General features: G+C 33.5%; 1 protein-coding gene across 4 annotated transcripts in view; it reads left to right on the forward strand.

The window, feature by feature from the left end:
* LOC118185178 (cytoplasmic dynein 1 light intermediate chain 2-like) overlaps positions 1-14,500 on the forward strand; it is a 39,475-nt gene extending 24,975 nt beyond the window's left edge. For all 4 annotated transcript variants that reach the window (XM_035355000.2, XM_035355001.2, XM_035355002.2 and 1 more), the window contains exon 2: positions 12,164-14,500. In XM_035355000.2, the coding sequence (XP_035210891.2) occupies positions 12,178-14,265 (2,088 nt within the window). In that variant the 5' untranslated portion in view covers positions 12,164-12,177 and the 3' untranslated portion in view covers positions 14,266-14,500. The remainder of the gene's footprint in view (positions 1-12,163) is intronic.
* The last annotated feature ends 9,283 nt before the right edge of the window (positions 14,501-23,783 follow it).

Genomic DNA, 23,783 nt, shown 5'->3' on the forward strand with positions numbered 1-23,783 from the left:
TCACCGACGTGTGTATACCATTTTGACGGATTTTGAATCGATAATTTGGAAAGAACAGAAATTATGACAGAATTCAATCTCTGAATTTGTCCATTGACACGAGGAAGTCCTGTAGTAATTAGAATGTGCTGTATATTGTTGGTTGAACAATAATCTTGAAAATCTTTTGAAGTACTAAATGCTGATCCTTTATCTGAAATTATACGCGAAGGATTTCCAAAGACAAATTTTTGATTTTCCAATTTAGATATTACTTCGGCGCTATCAGTAGATTTTGTCGGGTAAAGCCATACAAACTTTGTGAAAGAGTCTATAACAGCAAATTATATACTTGTAATTTTTATGAGTACTCTGGAGTGGTCCTAAAGGATCCATGTGATATGTGTGAAGTGGTACATCTTGTTTAGGTATAGAATGCAGTATATCTTCTTGTTCACCACATTTACGATTAATTAGTATGCAAGGAACACAATTAGCAATATAGTTGTCAATTTTATCTTTAAGTTTAGGAATATAAAATTCTTGTTTGATGAGTTCTTCAGTTCGTTTAGAAGCGAAATGTCCACGAAGATGTGCGTCCTTAATTATGTCACTCTGCATCGATTCTGAAATAACAACTAATTCCTTACCGTTTAGAAATTTATGAAGTTTATCAGCTTTAACACCATAGTCATCATAAGGTTTAACTTTTAAGACTTCTTTGATAGCTCGGATGTGATCATCTTGCTCTTGAGCTTTTCGTATTTTCAAAATGAGGCTATCTTGAGTGATGACCATAACAGGGGATCTGCTTAATGCATCAACATGTGTCATTCGTCTCCCAGTTCTGTGTTCTATTTCGTAGTCGAAATGTTCTAACATCATTGCCCAACGTGCTATTCGTGTATTTAAGTCTTTTTTGTTCATCGTCATTTTGAATGCATTACTGTCAATAATAATTTTGAAGTGTTTTCCTAGAAGACGAACTCTAAAATTTTTTTCAAAGCTTAAATTACAGCCAATACCTCAAGTTCGTAACTGGTAAATTTCTTTTCCGCGTCAGATGTCTTTTTGCTCATATAATAAACAGGATGTAGGCAATTATCAAGCATAAACCTTTGCATGAATATACAACCATAACCATGGATACTGGCATCAGTGCATATTTCGGTATTGCTGTGCTGATTATAGACGTTGAGTACGGGTTTTTCACATAAACGTTGTTTCAAAAGATTGAAAGCTTTTCTTTCGTTGTCACCAAAGTCGTTACCTTTTTTAAGGAGATCAGTTAATGGTTGAGCAATTATGGAAAAATTGAGAATAAATTTACGGAAATATCCGGTAAGACCAAGGAAACTTTGTACGTCTTTGTGACTTTTAGGTTCAGGATAATTAATAACAGCGCCTGTTTTAAGAGGAGGTAGGAACAGTTGACCATTTTCGATGACATGACCAAGAAATTCAATTCTATGACTTAAAAATTTACATTTTTTAAAATTAATTTCGAGTCCATAAGTAGATGCAACTGAGAAAACGGATTTCAAACGCTGAATTGCTTCATCTTCATCTTCATCTTTAGCAGGAATTATGATATCATCTAGATACAGTAAAACATGACCTTGCAAGATTAAATCCTTGAAAACGGAATTTACAAATCTTTGAAATACAGAAGAAGAAGTACAGAGACCGAAAGGTACACGTAGAAATTGATATTGTCCATTATGTGTGACAAATGAAGTGTAATGTCGGCTGTTTTTGTCAACACCAACATGGAAGAAAACATTTTTTAAATCGATTGTAGTGAATGTACGAGCATCTTGTAGTTTATCCAATAAGCCTTCTATTAAGGGTAAGGGATACTGATCTTTAACTATTTTCTTGTTTAATTTCTGATAGTCAGTACAAACTCTAGGGTTGCCGTTTTTTTTTTTTTTTTTTTTTTTGCGTACTACTACAACTTGACTAGAATATTCGGGAGAACAAGGTTCAATTATGCCGTCGGCTAACCAAACTTGAATTTGCTTGTCTACAATGTCTCTTTCGACAAAAGGTAATCGTCGAGGTCTGTGAAAAATAGGTGTTTTACTTGAACAGTCATCTCAATGTTTGTAGTTTTGGTTTTAAGAGGTCTACAATCGGAGACAAGATTCTTCAATAATTCTAACTTGTTATTTTGTAGCAGTAGAACCTATTTCTAGTTCAAATGTTTGATTAAGAGAAATATTATTGATGTACACAATCTTCCGAATAATTTTCTTTAACAACATGCTTAGAAATATGAACACTATCTTTGTTTATGTTAACTTCACCTTGTTTAAGCGTCAAATGGCATTACATTACTGTATACACCATAAAGATTAGTCGTAAATAATTCTGTATCTATTAAACTATTAGCTGTAAAATAACCCATTAGTTTAATTTTGTCATTACCAAAGCCAGTGAGCATATTATGAAACACACTTAAAGCGGAATTCCCGATTTGTTTATAAATGTCATTAGACAGAACCGTTGCTTCGCTTCCGGTATCAATGATAGCGGTGAGTGATATACCATTAATTTTGATTACTTTATGGAGTAGGTTCGGCGCAAGAAAGTTGATTGATGTGACAGCATTCGTTTCTTCAGATGTTGAACTGTGTCAGTTTGCTTTTGAGTTTTCTTAACACAGGTAAAGGATTTATGACCGAAATTTCCACACAATAAACATTTGGGTTCGCGATGTTTGTCGGGACAAAATTTAGATAAATGGCCAAATTCATTACAATTATAACATTTAGATGACTGGTAATTACTGAAATTTACTGAGAAACGTTTTCTATCACGTAGAGCTAAAAATTTAGATTCACGAGATTGAATTTCGCGCTTTAAAAAAGAAAGAAGGTCAGAAATTGTTACATCGCATTTTGAATATGTGTTTCGTTTAAAATCTAAAACAAGATTTTCTGGTAATAAATTTAGAACAATTGAAATCAAAAGTGGACCATAGAATTTTGAATCCTCTTGCAGTGAATCTAAATTTCGTATAGCTATATCGAGCTCATCATATAACTTTCTCAAAGCTGGAACATTTGAAGAGTTTTTAACACTTGTAAGTTTATAACATTTGTAAGTTTATAAGTTTACTCATAAAAGAATCAGTGATATCTTTTCGACCAAAACGATCTTTAAGTAACTTGACACCGTTGTCGTAATGTTTATCAGTTAACTGAAAACCAGATACTACACTTAAAGCTCCTCCAGTCAAATATGTTTTTAAATTGGCAAACTTAATTTTCGAAAGTGAATCATTTCGATCGATAGTGGTTTCGAACGAATTCCGGAATTCATTCCACAATTTCGGATCTCCTGAATACGGTTTAATTGTTAACTTAGGAAGTTTAACTGAAGAGGGTAAATTTAAACTATCATTCGGAGTACTTCAGTTTTTCAGATGTCGATGAGTTAGTAAAACTCTCTGTTTCAATAAACGCTTAAGTTTGTTAGTATACCTGAGACATTTTTCTTGGTAATCAGTACTAGTGTTTACTTCTTCCTCAATTAAGTTTACATCAATGAAATGTTCAATTTGACTATCTAAGCACTTAAGTTTATTCATTTTTTCTATTAAAATTTCTAGATGTTCGTTTAAGATATCACATGTAACTTAGAAGTACTGCTTCTTTCAATACTACGCTTTCGTTTTAACTTTACAAACTTTTCTTCTGAAGACATGTTAATTACTTGAAACGATTATACAGTCAAAATGAAATTGATAAATGCTAATTGCTCACCTGTAATCCTTTTGGATGAACGTTTGTAATCCAAATGGCACAATCCAACTATGAGGACGGAATCGAAACTTCTGACACCAAAATATTGGGAAGGATTGATTGATGATAAGCATAACTACAACTCATGAAGTTAAACTAGGATTTATTTATTTACATTAGAATGGAAAGAAAAGTAAAAAGAATAATCGTCAAAACATTTTGGACACGTCTGTTCTCACTATCGTTCACATCTCATCTCGTCTTACCACACCCTAATCTAAATGGCGCTCTTACATAATCTTAGCTGCAGTTACAGTTCCCACATATATAACACTCCCATTTATTTAAATATATATATACATAATTACGAAACAGTTTTTTTAAAAACAAAACATAATCATGCCTAGTATTTTCGCGCATTGAGCTGTTGAAAAATTATCAATAAAGACATAAAGTAAGAAATTTAGAATTAATTTTTCAACACAAAGACCAAAAATTGAAATTCTTAAGTAATAAATTTCAGATAACCCTATAAATGCAATAAAGAATTTGAAAAATGTTAAAACCAAAACTCTTCAAAAAAGCAATACCTCAATTAAAAAATCAATGAAATTTAAAGAAAAACTAACAATACAGACGAGGAATTCAATCGGCCTCAATGCCACTTCGTCAGGAGGAGGAACCCTGAACTCAATTAAAATTTCTCTGCAAGAAAAATCCTTTCTGTATTCATAAATAGCTGATGTACACTACACAAAAAAAGAGGGGACAGATTTATATCGTTCTACTGGGCCGATTGACAAAATTCAAATTGCGTTGTTCATGCCTACAAAACGCAACTTAGGATATATATTAGATTTATATAAAGCGTTGTTTTAACATAGGTATTTTGACATAAAAGCGGACTTTTTCCGAAATAATATACACATTTTTTTCCATATTTCGATTCTGCGACTCAAATTATGCCTAGATATTAAGTTTTGTAAAATTTAGTGCGACATTTACGGAGAAATACAAAAATTTATCTTGGCACAATTTTTTTCAGTTGCGCCAAGAATAATTCACTTGGCGAATTTCTTAATATATGACAATCCATTTTTCTTTCCCTACCATTATGCCGGAGCGGAGAAAAACGCACAGCGTTCCTACCTTTGTACACTATGCAATGAGAGGGAAAAAAGTCACATTGTTCCTACTTTCAAATAACTTTAGCAAAGTGTCCAAACCGCATTTGGTGTTTTATTGCTTTCAACAAATATGCCAAATTCCAAAACGCGCCAATATATAAAGTCACGTACATCTTCGGAAATTTAGAATAAAACACTGTAATTTTATGTATGCTTAGAAGTAGGTCTACTTTAAGATGGTCGTAAATACTTTTTTGAAAAATTTATAAAAATTATTTAAAAATACAAATTTTTTAAATAAATCAAAAAAGGTGCGAATTTTATTTGGAATGAACCTGAATTTCGAAATATTAAAGGAACAATCAAATAAGTTTAATAAAAAAAAGAGAGGTTACTAACTATATACCAAACTCAATTAACATTGAGGAGCTAAAATTCTGAGAGATAATTTTCTAAAAACTATTGGGGCGATTTTAATAAACCTTGTCAGTTTGGCGTAATTTGAATCCTAGAACTAAAATATGGAAACAAATTGGTAGGTTATTTCAGAAAAAGTCCGACTTTGTGTCAAAATACCTATATTAGAACAACGCTACATGTAAACCTAATACATAGTCGAGACATGAAAAACGCGGGTTGAATTTCGTCAATCGGCCCAGTAGAACGGTAGATGCAGAACCGTCCCCCATTTTTACTTCCTTGTACGAAGTAAAAAGGAAGTATTGTAATCCCGAAAAGTTTCAGGCAGCATATTTCAACGAAAATATCCCATTTTGACCTCTTTCAAATGCAATTTAACGATGTATTTCCGTGATATCTGTACGTAAGGACAGAATAAAACACTCTTTTCCTCCAAAAAATTATAAAACTGCTTTAAAATGAATTCTGAAGAGAATTTTCGTGGCGTCTGTACGAACGTACGTATCTCGCATAACTCAAAAACGAGTAGCTTCAGAACTTTGAAATTTTGTATATAGGACTGCTATAACATGCAGATGTGCACCTCGTATTTTGGTTGCAATCGGCCGCACCAAACGTGAATAAATATATTTATTTATATATCCACTCTGTTACCCGGCTCAGTGATCTCAGTTGCTTTACTCTTATATGTTTGTAAATTGTGCATTTTTTGCTTTAAAAATGATTGAATTATGTTGTTCTTATCTTCCGGTTAAGGTTGTATGCAATATGTTTAGAATTATCAACAGTTTTAAAATTGTTTAAGTGCCGCTAAGCCTAATAATGTTTTTGATGGCGGCCATTGCTCTTGTTTACATTTGAAACAGCAGGACAGCGGATATGTTGCCAATCTAGAGAAACTTAGCTTCGCAACAACAAAGATAACGCCTTCATTTATTATTTAAATCATGCTTAATCCTTCCTGGAATTTTTTCGAGGAAATAAGAGTTTAAGATTTATTTCGTAATTTTTAATACAGATATTTTGAGTTTTTATGTATTTTTGCCTTGTCGCGAAGTGAAAACTGAATTAATTGAATGAGAAATACTCAATCGTCTGTGAAAAACTGTTTCTTTTTTGTTTTGTTTGCTTAATTTCTTTTATACATCGTTCTAGCTTTATTATAGTATTTGAATAGAACATGTGGCAACGATTAGATAATTCTTTAAATGATATACATTTTGTGGATTCTGAGTTATAATATGAACGAAATATAATACTGTTAAGTAAACCTAGCGCCAGAGTGTCGCCTATGGTAAACAAAGTGAATTTTAAAGAATGCATTTATTCTATTGTGGTTTATTCGCTGTCGGCGAAGTAGGTTTAATTGAATCTAATAAGTTTAAATGAAATGCAAGAAAAAATGCGTATAATTTAATATTCCGTACAAGGAAGTCATGTGGTGTACACATTAGATTTTCTTATTAATCCAAATGGGGTTTGACCCTGAAGGATTATTGTTTTCGTTTTGCTATTTTCCGATGAATCACTATAAACGGCGAATTATTTTTCAAACTGATGCCACCCAATGTTAGAGTCCTGCATTATATTTGAACAAATTAAATAATGAAAAAGCTGCATAAATGTATGTATATTTCTCGCATTGTGATAAAACAACGGTACATAGGGCCATCGCATTTTGATTGACGTAATCCTCCTACAAATACGAGCATGTGGAAGACCAAATTTGTAATTTGTAATTTGTTTTATTATCGATTTCATATTTTGTAAAACTATAGCGAATTTTTTTAGCAACAAACTCAACGATTTAAAGCGAGGAATGGCAATACTCTACGGGGAAAAGAAAACCTTTTTATATCCAGCGCGCGAAACTGTGTATCGGAAATTCTAGACACATGCTCATCTTAAAATTATTTTGCGACATTACTATTGAACTGAATTTTATGGTTTAAGTGCAAAGAACGTGATATTTAATAAATAAAGGTAATACACAAAACGTTAAAAAAAATGCCCTTTTGGACGTAATTTAAAATCTAAAACCTTTAAGTTTTTTTTTTCTTTTTGCGCAGTGTACATATATACCACCCCTTTATATTTCTTTTATTTTCACAATCGTTGGTCGTAGGCACATACATCCAATTACAGAAGTATTTTAAATGATGAAACTGTTCATGCTTTGATAATTTCAAATTTAAAAATAAATTTAAATTTGCACAAATAACGAAATCTAACGTTTAATGTGGTCTTCCGGTTTCTATATTTATATTATATTTGGGAAAGTTTTATAGTCGTTTTGAAGGAATAAAAGTACAATAAGTTTAACTTCCATACGACAAAAATATACCGGAATATTTGATTTCATTTTTGATGTCATTTTCAGCTTGCCTTGAGGGATCAACTAATTAAGTTAGAATAATTCTAGGAAATATATTAAATGAAGGGATTAAAAAATGTGTATAAATTAATAGACTTGCAAGGAAGTCTTTTGGTGTCTACATCAGATTTTTTTTTCTAATTTTATTGTCTGGAAACAGAGAGGGGAGAATTATGCGAATCATTTAGTTTTCGAATGACACAGTTACGGTAAGAACATAAGAAATGAAAATTAGTCATAGATAAACTGTCAGAATATTTTTTCGTTAATAGAAAAACCTAAAGAACTTTCATTGCAATAAGAACGTATAGTAATAGTAACATTACTACTATATCTAATATGATATCTTTATTTCTATTTCCCTGTCACGTGAGTTTCACCCTTTCTTATTGTTGTGTCTGCTACTCCTTGTGCCTCAAATCATCCATGCATAGTTAGAAAGAGGGAATGTGCAACCAAGTTGGTGAAATCGTTAACCGAATATCAGCTTACGTTTACTTCGCAGTGACAGATTTTGTATTAAACTGCCAAAAATTTCAAAAGTTAGAAGGGGAATGCATGACATGACCGTCGCGAGTAGTTTGCAAGGGCTTGGTTTTATAAGTAACACGAAAACAGTCATTACATTAACGAGTCCATTTTAGTATTTAGGGAAGCTTATTCTCTGAAGGCACTGAGGAATGGAAAAACGACGGAAATATTTTTAATTTTTTCCGAAACTGGCACTAAAACCCAAGGAAGAAAAATACGCTAGGAAATTCTTTACTACTAAATTAAGGTATACTTAAATCTAATTCCTGACATTGTCTATTCATTTAGTATGCAGTAATGCTTTTAAAGTTGAATAGGCTTTTGAGTTTATTCTTATCCGTTAATTTATCGGAAACCAAAGCACTGCATTCGTATTGTGCTAAAATATATTTTAATGCTGCCCGAACGGTTTAGTGGTTAGGGAAGCCTTCTGCGGTACCGAAGGAACCGGGAAGGCATGCCCGGAGAGGCATGAATCTCGAGTGCCGGAGTAGGCATGAATGTTTGTAAATGTATAGTATTCGTGTGGCACTCTAAATATATGGCGTCCCGAATGTCTTCTCGAGAGGTTGGTGGTAGGGAAGGATACCCTCAGACCCGTCGCCACCCCCCCCCGGCGTGCTCTGCATCAAATTTGGGGACGGAACTGAGCGAAGTCGTATTGTCACCTCAACGCTATTGCTGTCAACAGGCGCAATTTCACACTCCTTGCCTTGCCACGATGAATTTCGTGGGCTTTTTTTGATGTTACTGTCAGACAAATGAGATAAGTTACAACACATATATTTTAATTGCAGGGAATGCATCTCTCAGTAGTTTCAGATTTCCATAGTTTTTGTTAATTGTTTTAAAAATGTTGCTTCCTCCAGGAACAGTCCATTATTGTTCTTTAACAACGAATTTCAGCTTTTTTAAACCTGTGTTATAGATGAATTTAATAACAAAGAAGCAAAATTGAGAAATTGCGCACGTATTACATTATTGTCTCGCGTTTGGTTTTACCTAATATTTAACGCCAGGTTCTAAAAATTTTCAAAAATATTCTCATAATTTTTTCGCTTCCTCAATGCGTTAGAGAACGACCTCCCCTAAATTTAAAAAATAACTTTTATTTGAAGTATACACAGGGACAGAAAACGATGCAAAGTCAGTAAATAATTTTAAGTAAGGTATTCAGCATGCGTAGTGTTTGCATTAAAAGTCATGAAAGCATTAAAAGTAGTGTAGTGCATTAAAAGTCAGGAAGATAAACTGATTGCATAGGAATATAATAGTAAACAATGAACTTTTACATTGCATATGTTTGGTACAAGGTTTTGGAGTGAATTAGGAAAGTTAACGGCGAAAGCATACGCTCCCAAACAAATGATTTCCTTCTTACGCGTCCTCTTCAAATGGCAGGAAAGCATATCCTTTCTCAGAACAACGCTTGGTAATTGGCATGGCGGAATGGTCTCGACCTACTTTCTATGTTATATTACTGTAAGCGTAAAGAATGATGCAGCTTTGAGGTACGAATGAGAAGGCGAACGCTATAAAAGCCTCTAAACAGTAAAATCATTGATGCATTACATAAATTATGTTCATAAATATGAGAGGACATCTGTATGTACGGAGAGAATGAAGGTCTCTTCATTCAAAATCGAATTATAAAATGGATTCCAAATGCATTTTTTCGTGATGTCTCTACCTGCGTATCGATGTTTCTCCCATAACCCAAAACCATTAGCCGTAGAACATTGAAAATTTTATGTGGAAGTGCTATAACTAGTTGTGCAACTCTACTTCTTATTGCAAATGTCAGTACTAACAAAAGTATACCATACATGTATATAAACCTACCCCCTTTACCCGACCTTTTTTTTTTTCGCAATCATTCCTGGTAGTCATACACTTCTAGTTACAGAAATATTTTAAATGACAACAATATTCATGTTTTAGGAATGTCAAATTAAAAAAAGAATTTTGGAAAAATAATGAATTCTACTTTTTAATACGGTTTTCCTGGATCCTATACTTATATTTCGAAAAGATTTATACTCATCGTGAAAAATTAAAAATACAAGGAAATTTGAATCTCTATACAAGAAATTTGGCTGGGATATATAGTTTCAAAATTTCCAGTTTTTTAAATTGTTTCCAACTTGCCTTGAGGTTTATGTTATTTAAGTCAGAATAATTTGAGGAAATACGTTTAAATGAAGTGCAGCAAAAATATGTATAATTTAATAAGCGTGAAAAGAAGTCATGGGGTAAGAAATAAGAGGAAGAACACCCTCCCTGGTGCTCTCCGAACCAAAGATATTTAAAGTTTTAAAAGCCCCAAGAAACCAAAGAATGAAGTCATGGGCCCACATTCGAAGTCATGGGGTGTCCACTTCAGACTTTTGCATTTTGTGTCTCACCATTTTTGCTTTTCTTCATTGATCTTTGTTTAGCGTAGTTTTTTTTTTTATTATTTTTACTGTTCTGTTATGCGTAGGCGATTTTGCCTTTTGTGCACTTTTGGTTTTTCGAGTTTTCTTTCTATTATTTCGTATAATTCTACTTTTTTCGTACTCCAAGTTGTTGCTTTGATTTTTTAAATCTTTTCTTTTAAATCCCTTGTTTCATTTCGTGGTATTTTAAGTTAACTTTTTTACTACTACATATATATTTTCTTTCGAGTCGCCTCAGGGCAGAAAGTTAAAATTTATTTAATTTTCTTGAATAATTTTCTTTAAATTTTCCATAAACATATACTCTTTTTATTTAAGTTTGCATTTAAGTTTTTATTTTTACAGCGGATTTATTGCGCGTATCTGTGACTTACGTTTCTTTCTGCACTTTGATTTTAAACTTTCAGTTTTTATTGTAAAAAAATGTTTTTGAAGTAGTGAAGAAAAGGATGCGCGTTTTAAGCAACGCAATACGAATAAACTTCAATTTAGATCAAAATGGTGCGAAAGAATATGAATTATGATGTGTCGGGAACTTAAACTAATGGTATTTAACTTTATGATATTTCGTATTGCTGGAAACATAAAGGTCCACAGTAGAATAACCATATGGATATGAAGTATAAGAGGATATCTCTGAATTGAAAGATGTCAAAGCGAAAAAACAGTAAATAAGACATGAATAAATCCAATAATAATAGATTTGATCTAAATTAAAGTATCCAAAATTTTATGTTTTGTCATTCGTATTACAAAAAAAATTTATAAGAAATTAGCAAAGCCATAGTATAAAACTATAATGTAAAACACATGACTAGTTCCGGAAGTGTCTAGTTATCAGTAGGATTAAATGTATTACAATTATTCAGTGAACAATTACTACAATTATTAATTTATTACCAATATTAAGTGAACATTATTTCGAATGAGCACACATTCCAGGCTAAAATTAGTTTTTGTTGCTTACTTGTTGTGAAATAATTCGCGAAGTTTTAAACATTTTAAAGCAATATAAAGTATACTGTGACTATTAAACATTATTATATTTTTGAAATGAAGAATGTTTCATTTGCGTTTATGAGTATCAATACCTCTTCGAAAATATTTAAATAAAACGATTTGATTTCATTATTGGTTTTCAAAATAAGATTCCAATAATCTTTCAGACCTTATAAATGCTTGAAAAAAATGAGACAAAAATGTGAGAATATTTGTTGTAACATAATATTTTAACATTTGAAGATGTGAAGATTATTATGAAATTCCGAAATTTATGTTTTTACTCTACATAATCGTTGTATGTTATTGGAAGTACAAGAAGTCTCTGAATGTATAAAAACTCCTTTAAGTATTTAAAAATTTTTTGTATCTCTTGATACTCGATGATTTCAGCGGTTATGTGTTCAGGTGAAGGCCAGTGAAATGTTTAAAATCATACTAGTCATTTTTAGTAAATTAGACGAAAACAAGCTATTATAGAACAATTCTGTTTTGTTGAAAGAGAAATTTAATGGATGTAAAACAATGTATTTTATCTTATTTCAGGACTCCATTCTGTAATGGCTGCAACAGGTATAACAGCGTCTTCTCAAAAAGGAGATTCCGAGGATGCTGAAACTGAGGATCATGTATGGCTGGAAATGATGGCAAAGTGCCTTGAAAACTCCACAAACAAATTGCCACATTCGAAGTTGTTGCTTGTCTTGGGAGACGGTGATGGAGAAAAAACTCTTCTTGTTGGTAAGTTACAAGGTACTTCAGACAAACTTCGAAAAGGTAATGGACTTGAATACCATTTTCTGAACGTTAGAGATGAATATTGTGAAAATCAAACAAAGCTAGGTGTTTGGGTCCTGGACGAAGACCCGAGGCTGCAGAGCTTATTGAAATACGTTTTAGATCAGACCACGATATCAGAGACGACAGTTTTGCTGACAGCGAGTATGGCTAAGCCTTGGAACATTTTCAAATCCATAACTACATGGGCTCAAATTTTAGATGAGCATATTAAAAATTTAGACATGCCTTCTTCAGCCTTGGAAGAGCGAAAATCAAACGTACTCAACCGGTATCGAGAATACATCGAACCTGGTTTGAGTGTCTATGGTTCACTTACCGGACAAGAAATAGGAGAACCCAAAGAAATAGAAAATAATTTAGGGGTAGAAATTATAGTTATCATAACGCAGACTGAGCATATGACAACATTGCAAACAGATTTTGGTTATGAAGATGAGCATTTTGATTTCATACAATATACTCTTCGAAAGTTCTGTCTATCTTATGGTGCTGCTCTATGTTACGTGTCTGTGAAGGACGATAAGAATTGCGATTTGTTACTTAAGTACATTTTGCACAAGGTGTATTCTTTCCCGTTTAGGATTCCTGCTATATTTTTAGAAAAAGATTCCGTTTTTGTACCTGCCGGATGGGACAGCGCAAACAAAATACGATTCTTAGCGGAAACCATGACGACAATAGACGCACTTTCTGCACACTTTGAAGACGTCATTATCAAACCAGGTCGTCTTTCTGCAAATCCGTGGCTTCCTGAAATCGAAGCTGATAACGATCAGGACTTCCTTCTAGCTTTACAAGGCGCATTACTGCGCCAGGCTACCGACGAGGCTTCTGAATCTGCTAAAGAAAACCAGGCGGCTGCTGGAGTACAAAGAAATGCTACACGCCGAGTATCTCGATCAACAAATGTTCGAACATCTCAAAAGAAATCAGAAACCAAACTGACAACAGTTGAAGGAGATACAGTTTTGCATACATTTTTTAAAAGCCTTCTCACTAGAAGGACAAGTGCGCCAGTGGATAGGCCTGTTGGAACATCCGGCAGTAGGACTTACGCATCTAAAGACCCTTCCGAGGTCCATGTAAATGGCCTTGATAATAAATGTCTAAAGAGCAGTTCTAGCGTAGATGGCAGTGATAGCAGATCTCATGAGCATCCGCAGGATAGTGAGAATATGAGGAATTACGAGGTATCAAATATATCCTCAAATGAAAATGGAAAAGGTGAGACCGCACATGAAAACGAGCTTGCACCTTCGTCTTCCTTATCTGCTCAGCACGATCTAGATACACTAGTGGAGGATGAAGGTTTAGAATCCATGTCGGCTTTCTTGAGAAGATGTGCAAATTCCAACGCTTCTCAGGGAAATAAGAAATTTGGTAACAATATTAACTTCCCTTTAGATCAGGATAAAGATGTACATCAATTGCCAGAATACTTCTTGAGCAGCCGTGGTTCTGGTACTTGTGCTCCCGATTGTTGTTATCAAAATAATAGTTCCTCCGCCAATGGCGATTTGGAATCAGATTTTAGTTTACCACTAGACCGGGTAAGAAGCGAATTTAATCCACCTTTGCGACTCATTCTTGAAAATCCAAATTTGCCTCTAAGCCAAAACGTTGCTTTCCCGGTGAGAAAAGGAACGGAATTCGAGAATTCAGTACAGTCTTCCGTTGTAGCTAATTCTTCAACAATTCCTTCAACTTCGAAATCTCTTACTGAAACAGCTATATTGAACGACCAAAAGACTCTGCCCTCATCCAAGTCAACCAATAGTGGGTTTGCATTAGTTCCACCTATTGCAGTGAAAAGTCTGGAAAAACATAAATCTGTAAATGAACTATAAACTGAAAGTCACAGAAATGAATTTGTTTCAATTTCTGCTTTTTAATTCCTCGCATATTTTGATTTGTATGTAGGAATATATATGTAAGTTTACTTTGCTTCTGTAAATGTTATTTATATGTTATTCTCTTTCAGAGAGCTGTTTTGTAAAAGCTGATGTTAAGAATATGAGACACAAAAAATTCAGCATTTGTTATCATAAAATAAAAATTTATAACTCTCATTGACTATAAAAACGTACAAATGTTATTAATTTATTAATTCATATCTACCTTGTGTATCAGAAATAAAATATTTTCTGCTGTGTTGTAATATTAATGTTATTCCTTTTTAATTTTTAGAATTGCCTATGGCTGCTACTAGAGTATTATTTCGAAGCATTCGTGTGAAATGTTTAGCTTAATGTCCCCCAAATGTCCGTTTTTGCATATTTTATAATGATATCTGAAAGCATGTGTGTGTGTGCGGTTACGATAATTTTTTTACTCATGATTATTCATAACAAACTTCCAAGAATTTCTATTTTTCTAACAAAACAAGTACCAATTCTTATTAAAACCGCAGCATGCCGCCGTGTTAGCTCCACACTATTTCTTTTTACCAGGTTGGTAAATTTTGTACCAATCACCTTGAACGAAAACTAGAGGAAATTCACTGCCTACCGACAATTCGAAAAAACTATCCTTATCTCTTTAAAGGAAGCCACTGCATAAACCCGGGAAATGCCGGTTAAATTAGCTGGTAAATATATATATATATACACTTAACAAAACAAAATTATAACTTAACTTAGAAAAAGCCCTTTAATTCCTCATTTTAATCTGGGTATTTCCCTTTTTATTTTAAAAATAGTGATAACTTCTCCTGAACTCCGTCATTTCTATATTAATTCATATCATATAACTTTTGCAGAACGATGATAACATAGCTAATTCGGAACTTGAACTCAAAATTTCGTACCTTTCTTTTAATTAACTAGATAACTACGCACTTTGCTTCTACCTATGCTGCTGCGCTACTTTCTTCCTATCGCAACGATATGAAAAATCTGATCTATATTAAAAACGTGTGTTATGTATATATATATATATATGATAGAATAAAAGCAAGGAAAAGCCCTGAGCACTTCTGATGCGTACCACATTAAAGAATTCTGATTGCGTAACATGTTGACTGTGTAATACATTTAAAGAACTTGGCAGTCGAGGCGGTTTTAATTCCGTTTTTATTTTCTAGTTGACAATTGTGGCCACAATCACTTGGCACTAGTCGTGCCTTTTTACAGAATATTTACATTTTTGATATTTTTGCATATGTAATAAGATTGTTCCATTATCGAAATAAAACTGCGTTATTATTGTGATAAATATGACTTGGTGAGAGTTGAGTTGCAACAGATTGGCGTTGGAGAATACTACATCATAGCTTGAAGACTTTGTTGCTTGCGACGCAGCAGAAAGTAGCAGAAGAGACGAGAATAAGAGTTGCGACGTAATTAAGCTTTTATACGAAGTCCATTTCAGATCACATGACACTTTAATGTACAGGATTTTGTGTTCAGATTTCATCGGTAAATGTGCATCAGAACTGCAGGGAGAAAAAATTATTGCTGTTATTTTTAGAATGAAACGGAAGTTAAGGGCTATTAATTTATTATTTGATAGCTAGATTTTATATTTTACACCCCCCATATATATATATATACTACACAAATATATTTTGAAGATCAGACACTATCTCTTATCTTTCTACTTCCTTGTACAAAGTAAACAAGTATTGTAATAGCGAAAATATCTGCATTGACCGTTCCCGAATCTCTTTGACTATTTTTTTGCGTGACGTCTGTACGTACGGAAAGAATGAAGAACTCTTTATTCCAAAACAAATTGTAAAGTAGGTTCAAAAAAATTTTTTTTGTGATGTTTATACTTAAGTTCGTACATACGTTTTTATCTCGCATAATTCAAAAACAATTAGCCATGAAACGTTAAAATTATGTATATAACTGATATAACATCTGTTTATTCGCTTTCTTTTCTTACTGCATCGGTAGTACCAAAAGTATATGTATGCATGTATATATCTTTACCAACCCATTCATCTGACTTTTATTTTCGCAATTGTTGATTTTAGTCATAGACTTCCAGTTACTCTAAATAATGAGAATATGCATGTTTTGGAAATTTAAAATTAAAACAAAATAATTTATATAAAAACGATTTTGTCTTAAATGATGCAGTTTTCAAGAATGGAAATTTGATTCTGTCAGTTATATATATCTGATACATTCCCTTTTAGGGCAGTGTCATTTTAACATCCAAAATTTGTAGCTCCGTTTGTTCCGTTTTTTCTTGGGGAATGCTTGAATAAACTCTGCGATGTATGCATCTGTTTCGATTACATTTACTCGAGAAGAGGGGGGGGGCAAATTAATGAAAAGGTGATCTTCGACTCGATAATATTGAACTGTTGAAATCGTTTTTCAGATTTATTTCAAAGTAATTGAAAATTGATGAAAAATGCGGACTAGTGAATTTCAGCTTCGGCTATAATTTTTTTTTTTAATTTTAAATTTTGAGAAATGCACAAGTGCCTTCATCTGCAGATGTGATGTCCTTAAAATCAGTTTAAATATAAACGACTTATCCTATCTTCATTCTTCAATTACAAGTTCAAATAATTCAATTTCTGAATTATATGTATTGAAGAAAGCCAGCGAAAGGCCGGTACTTCATCAAAATTTTTATTTTCAGCATTGAAATAAACTCTATTTCTTCAGTTTTCTTCAATCTACAAATCTTGCAAAAAACTTTGCCTTTACTGATCTTCCGTACTTCCCATTGCAAAATGAAATCAGTATATTTGAGTAGGGCCTTGAAAAGCAGGTGTTCCAGAGGGGGCTGCTCCAATAAAGTTTACTATATTTACTTCCTCGTGAGAAGTAAACTAACTATTGTTATCGCGAAAAATTTCGGGCGTCCTATTTCAATCAAAAACAATCATTTTGACTCCTCTCGAATCTATCTGAATGATCTTTTGCATGGCATCTGTGTATACGGAGAGAATAAAGGGCTCTTTTTAACCAAACGTAAATTTTTAATGTAAAACATTTTGTAAAATGGATTTATAGTGGATTCAGAAGAGAGTTTTGTTTCGTGACATCTGAACATACGTACTTAAGTACGTGTAGCAGTAGAACTGTATATACAGCAGTAGCAGTAGACTGTACATACGTACGTAAGTACATGTAGCCGTAGAACGTCGAAAATTTGTATAGGACTGTCACAACATATAGCTGTGGCGTCTCTTTTCCGTTGCAATCGGCCTCATTAAACATATGCATATGTAATATTTTAATTGCGTAGGAGGAATCTGGTACTTTTTTCAATATTCGTCATGGGTGAGAAGACAAGAGTGGCTGAAGGTAAAAACCATGATGATGCAGTTAACACAACGGAACTTGAAGTATCGCATTCTTTATTTTCACGCATACAAAACCATCTTAGTAGACATTTATTCAATCATACTGAAATACGACTATTTTTACATACACTGGTTTTAAAAGTACAACGTAAGCTTTTTAACAACAAGGCAAAGCAGCGCGATGTTGGCAGAGTAGAAGTTAGGGAAAGGAAGGTGACGTAGTTAACTTGCTAAGCCGTATTTATACTGAGTGTATGCAGAAAGTACTCTAAGCTGACTGGTTAATTTTAGCTTTAGTTACCTCTTTCAAGAAGCGGTATCTAACATGGAAAGATCTTGAATTAGAGAGAACAGATGAATTTAGGGGGAGAGCATAAAATCTAGAATCGTTAATTTTGAGGTCGCCAATTATTTCTTAAAGCAGCCATCATATTTTGTTATATCTTATATACATGTAATGATTTTAAAAAATGCGTAGATGAAGACACTGTTTTTTGAACAACTTACGATATTAAGGCCGCATTCCTGCATAACTAATAAATGTAATAATAGCACAATTTTGGAAGCACTGATATAAGAACACTGAAAATGCGCAGAGATACTGATGGCGTAGCATGCTTAGAGCGTCCATCCATTTTTAAAAAGAATAAGCAGTCGAGCCGGATTAAAATCCGTATTTATTTAAATTCACATTTTGGTGGCCACATTTCACTTGGCACTCCAATCGTGCCTACTTTCCGAACATTCACAATTTTGATTCCATAGAAGCAAATATAGCAGCACATACATGATCGCAGCAAAGCGTTTGGCAAAGAAGAAAGCACAAGCAAAAGTGACACATCAGTTCATAGACAGAAGGGAGGGAGTCAAAGGTTTCAGTTTTTGGTTTTGGTTTACAATTTGGTGATTGGTCAAGAGGCATCTGCATTAAGGGTTACGTAAGATCGCATGATTAATTTTAATGATTCAGTTTAGACTTACAGCGGTATTTTTAGGACAGGTAGATGAAGTTCCCAAATGAAATAAGAAATAAAAGAGCCTCTAGTGAATTAAATTTAGAAGTTTGTTTTCATATTTTTTATCTTACATATATATACACTCCTCTTCCAAAAATAAGCACCGAAGGCAAAACACGGAATGAAAAACTATTTAATGGATATGCATGATACTGATCCAAGAGATTATTTTGGCATTACTAGACCACATATCAAACAATAAAGCAAAGACATCCAAAAATACATGTATTATGAAAATCACATCGCAAGAGACCAAATGGGTTGCAAGAATGTGCAATGGAAACATAACGCTAATAACGAATTTGATAACCTCTAGCTGAAATGCCTGTTTGATAAAGGCCAAGCAAACTGGCAGTAGTATCGTTGACCACTTGTTGTAGCCGTAGTGCACATTCCTGTAGTAATATATGTCGGAGCTCGTGCAGGGTGACTGTCGGTACACTGAGACCTGATACCCGTCATCCCAACATGTCTCACACGTGCTATATGCGGTTCAGGTCCGGTGATCTAGCAGACCACGACAAATCTGAAATAGTTTCACTGTCCAGATAACTCCATACCACTCGAGCTCTATGCGAGTGGGCGATATCGTCCATAAATATCTCGCCGGTACCCAAAGTGATAAAAGGACAAACAAGAGTGAGTGGAATTTCGTCCCGATATAGAACGGATGTGACGGAATCACCAGAAATTACACAAAACACAAAAGGTAGGTCCGGCCGTTCGTTGCTATCTAAACCCATGCAAGTAAGCCTCCTCCTCTGTAATGGTCTTTTTGACAGTGTTTGGCGCCCGATGGCGTATCTCTGGCTCTCACCATATCATTGCCTGTCGAGAATCAACCGCGCTTTGACATGCGATGAGGACCACGGAACATAAACCACAGGTTGTCGTGCGTACAGTTCACCTTCATGCAGTCGACGCGACTCCAGTTGGAGGGATATTGGTCATCTTGCAACAGCAGGGAGATGTGATGCCAGTTGTTATGCTGTTAGTGATTTACGGCACTTTGCACATAGCAACAGGAAGCAGTTGTCTGCTGTTGTTGTAGTTGTCCTCTGGTGTCCAGACGTACGTCTTCTACAGGGGTTTTGATTCCTTTCGTAAATATTCCACAGCCTATTGATGATACTGCGATGAACATTCAGGTCTTCCCCAACAGCGGATTGTCTTGCACCAGCTTGCAACATCCCGACAGTCCTCCAACGCATTTCATCGTGCAAATGTTGTCTTTGGCTCATGCTTTCCGCTTTTGCTATCTGGAATTATACGGAAGAATCGCTGCTTGCGATCTGACACATATGTTCGCCATACCCCTTCTTAAGGCATTGCGGTGGGAATGCGGAATTGCGCCGTATACTGATTTTGGTTGTCTATTTGCATTCGACAATACAACCGCTACCTCATACGTTAATTGTATGTTTTAATTCCCGTTTTTACATTTGTACCGATTCGTTTAGCGTTTGTTGCTTATTTTTACAACTTGATTGCTTATATACATATAGGGGGAAGGGTATATACACACACACACACTCTTATGTGGGTTAAAAGTCCTTATGCGGCTTTTATTTCAGCAATCGTTTGTCGTAGAAATAGATTTTCATTTGCAGGAAATGTTTCAAACGACAAAAATATGCATGTTTTGGCGATTTCAGATTTAAAAAGAAAATAACTGTGGGCAAATATCGAAATCTAACTTTTAGTGAAGTCTCCTACTTCTTATACTTTTATTTGGGGAAATTTTTTACTCGTCATGAAAAATAAAAATACAAGATGTTTAACTGCCGTATGACAACAATGGACCACGGTCTTTAATTTCAAATTTCAACTTTTGATGTCATTTTCATTTTGCCCTTGGGGACCGTTTAATTTACATTAATTCGACGAAATAGGTTTAAATGAAGTGCGGGAATAATGCATATAATTTAATAGGCCGGTGAAAAGAAGCCATGTCGTGTCCACGTCAGATTTTTTACTTCAGATTTAAGTATATAAAAATATCGCATTAAAATATTGCTGTACAACAAAGAAAGACTGGTATCTTCAAAACTGGTAAAGCAGTATGATTCTAAGCAGTCGGTATTAAAATTGTAGATTCTTTGTCTTTTACTGGAGTCAATTCTTTTGCGATTAAAATAACAAAGTATATAAGGACAATGAAGAAGATGCCAAAATAAAGTTGGAGACAATTTTACTAAAATTATGGAAACATAACTTGCAATAAATAAATATAACATGGTATTTAAGAAATACCGATTCAAAATATTTATAAAAAATTTCAAATATTTTAATGCATGTAATGCGATATTTTTTAATTCAAAAAATTATTTAACATTTTATTGAAAGCATAAAATCGAAGCAAGCAACTTCCAAAGGGAACTTCCAATTGCTAGCAGGACATATGCCTTTCAATTACACCACGAAGACGCGCGATAAAGAGGGAGAAAGTATCTTACATTCTCCCCCACTTTAAGGGAAAGTGGAGAGGAAAGGACGCAAGCACAAAATCCTACTGATGAGGAATTTTTGCCTACTAGCTTTCAATTCGTGTGCCAGAGACTTTTTCAAAGTAAGAAAACAGAAAAATCCGCTATTTCCTTTCCGAGATTCGAAATTTGGGCCTCCTAATTCCGAACGTGGTTTCAGATTACACCTCGAAGGCACGCTATAAAACAAATGGAAAACAACTTTAAAACTTAGCATAACAACTCTTCATGTTGTTTCTTCAAAGAGAAATATATATCATGTCTTACCGATGCCAGTGTACGGAATTTTCTTAAAACACAAGCTTGGTGATGTATGTTGCATGCAAGACTTAACTTATTTTCTGGATTGTAAAAATTGCTTTCATTGAAATGTTATTATTTTTATTAATGTTATTAGTCAATTATTTTAATTATTAATAATAAAAAATCAGCGAATACCCCATAACCACAAAGGAAAATTTCTGCGCATTACCTTATTAATTAAGGCGGATTAGGTGGAAGAATAAAATGTTCAGCTTTATAAAGTCGACCTGATAGAACGAAAGTAAGAGAAAAGTTTGTTTTATATTATCGTTCCATATTAACGCGTTAAAAGAAGGAAAACCGTTATAATCTGTCATTATATAAAAGATAAAACAAAATGATTTCGCAATTTAATGAACTCTGTTAGATGGCTGGCGGAAAAAAAAAGCGTTAGCATCCAACCGTAAAATTTAAACGATGACAGATTCCGGCAATCCTACTTTTTTAACGAAATTGAAACTGGTTTTTATTTTCTTTTCTATTTGGTAATGTATTTTTAACACAACTTCTTTTCTTTTTGTTAGTTGATCGTGCAGTTTTAGGAAAGTTCTTTATTTCAATTGGCATATATATTCAGTATGGCCAATATTCAATTGGCAAGGAAAATTTTCCATATAAAAATGTGGTTAGAATGCACTTAATAAATGTAATAATACTTTAGAACTACAGACTAATCTATAATCCATCAGTGGTTGAGCAGCTGTATATACTAAACACTAATAATTTATTCTGAATTCTATTTTAGCGAATAAAGGAACTAGCGATATGAGATTTCATTGTCTTCATGTACGTAGGGGGATCATAAAAAAACTTCTCGGATGTATGAATCGCTAGCGACATATCTGCTCAACCAATCGAAATGAAATTTCAGATAGTGTTACTTGAAGGTCTGCTCTCGAGATTGTGATGACGTAAAACAATATAGTTCTCACGGTTTCGGTGACAGTGAAAAAATTTCAAAATTTTCGAGAGGCAGCACCCACATTTTTCCTGCGCAGTTTCATCAGCACACTGTAAAACCATAAATGCAGTAGCTTAGTAAGGCTTTGTGGCAACCAGTGAGAAGTTTTAACTTATTACCCCCATGTCCACCAAAATATAAAATGAAATGTATTGAAGAAGCAAATTTTTATTCAGGTGGTTAATTAAAGAGGGCATTTTGTAAATAATACTTTATGAATGAAAAACAAGAAAATGTCTTTTTTACTAAGAAGCCAGTTTAATTTACAATAAAAGATTTAAAAGTAATGGCTAATTCTCTCTTTTTATGCAACCTTTATCTTCTGCATCATTTTTTAAAATGCAATTGTAATTTCTGCGAAGCATTTACATCTGAACTTTTCTTTTATGTTATTGTTATTTTTGTATTTAAATAACCATGATCCTCCTCTATCTTTTTAACATTATTGTACACTTTAAGTGTATCGGCTGTCAATTTATATCTAAACTGACAGCTAAAATATTTTCCTTAAGAATTAGATGTAATTAAAGAAATATATCATTACTGCAACATACTAACAGGAAAATAAAATCTTAAAGGTTTCAGGTTTTAATTTACGTCCACAGGGGCGTTTTCTAACATTTAGTCTGTTGCCTTTATTTATTAAAAATCAGGTGCACTTAAACCGTAAAATTCAGTTCAAGAGAAACATCACAAAATAGTTTTAAATTGAACATATCTTTAGAATTTCCGATACAGAGTCTCGCGCACTGTAGATAAAAATGCTTTTTCTGTACAAAATGCTTTTTCTGCTATTGCTCGCTTTGAAATCCTTGAGTTTTTTCTTTAATTTGTTAAAGTTTTACAAAATATGAAATCGATAATAAAACAAATTCCAAATTTCAAATTTGGGCTTTCACATGCCCATATTCGCAGTAGGACTACGTTTTTCAAAATTCGATGGCTCTACGTACCATTGTTTTATCACAATGCGAGAAATATATATACATTTATGCAGATTTTTCATTATTTAATTTCTCCAAATATAACTCAGGACTCTAACATTTAGCGGCAGCAGTTTTAAAAGTGAAACGGACATTTATAGTGATTCAACACAAAATCGCAAAACGAAAACAATAGTCCGTCAGGGACAAAGCCTTTTTGGACTAATAAAAAAACTTTTTTATAGTGCTAATACTCAATGCCTAACTTTAACAAATCAGATTGCATAACATTAAGAAGCCTAGTGCATAACGTTAATAAGCCAGGTTAATGTGAAGTGAAAGAAATCGTTTTTGATAGTGCTAGTGCCAAGTGCATGGCATTACTGTTACTATATAACAATTGAATG

This window comes from Stegodyphus dumicola, chromosome 9 (assembly GCF_044657685.1).
Source record: "Stegodyphus dumicola isolate Sdum_Otavi_A_Nest chromosome 9, ASM4465768v1".
NCBI lineage: Eukaryota > Metazoa > Arthropoda > Arachnida > Araneae > Eresidae > Stegodyphus > Stegodyphus dumicola.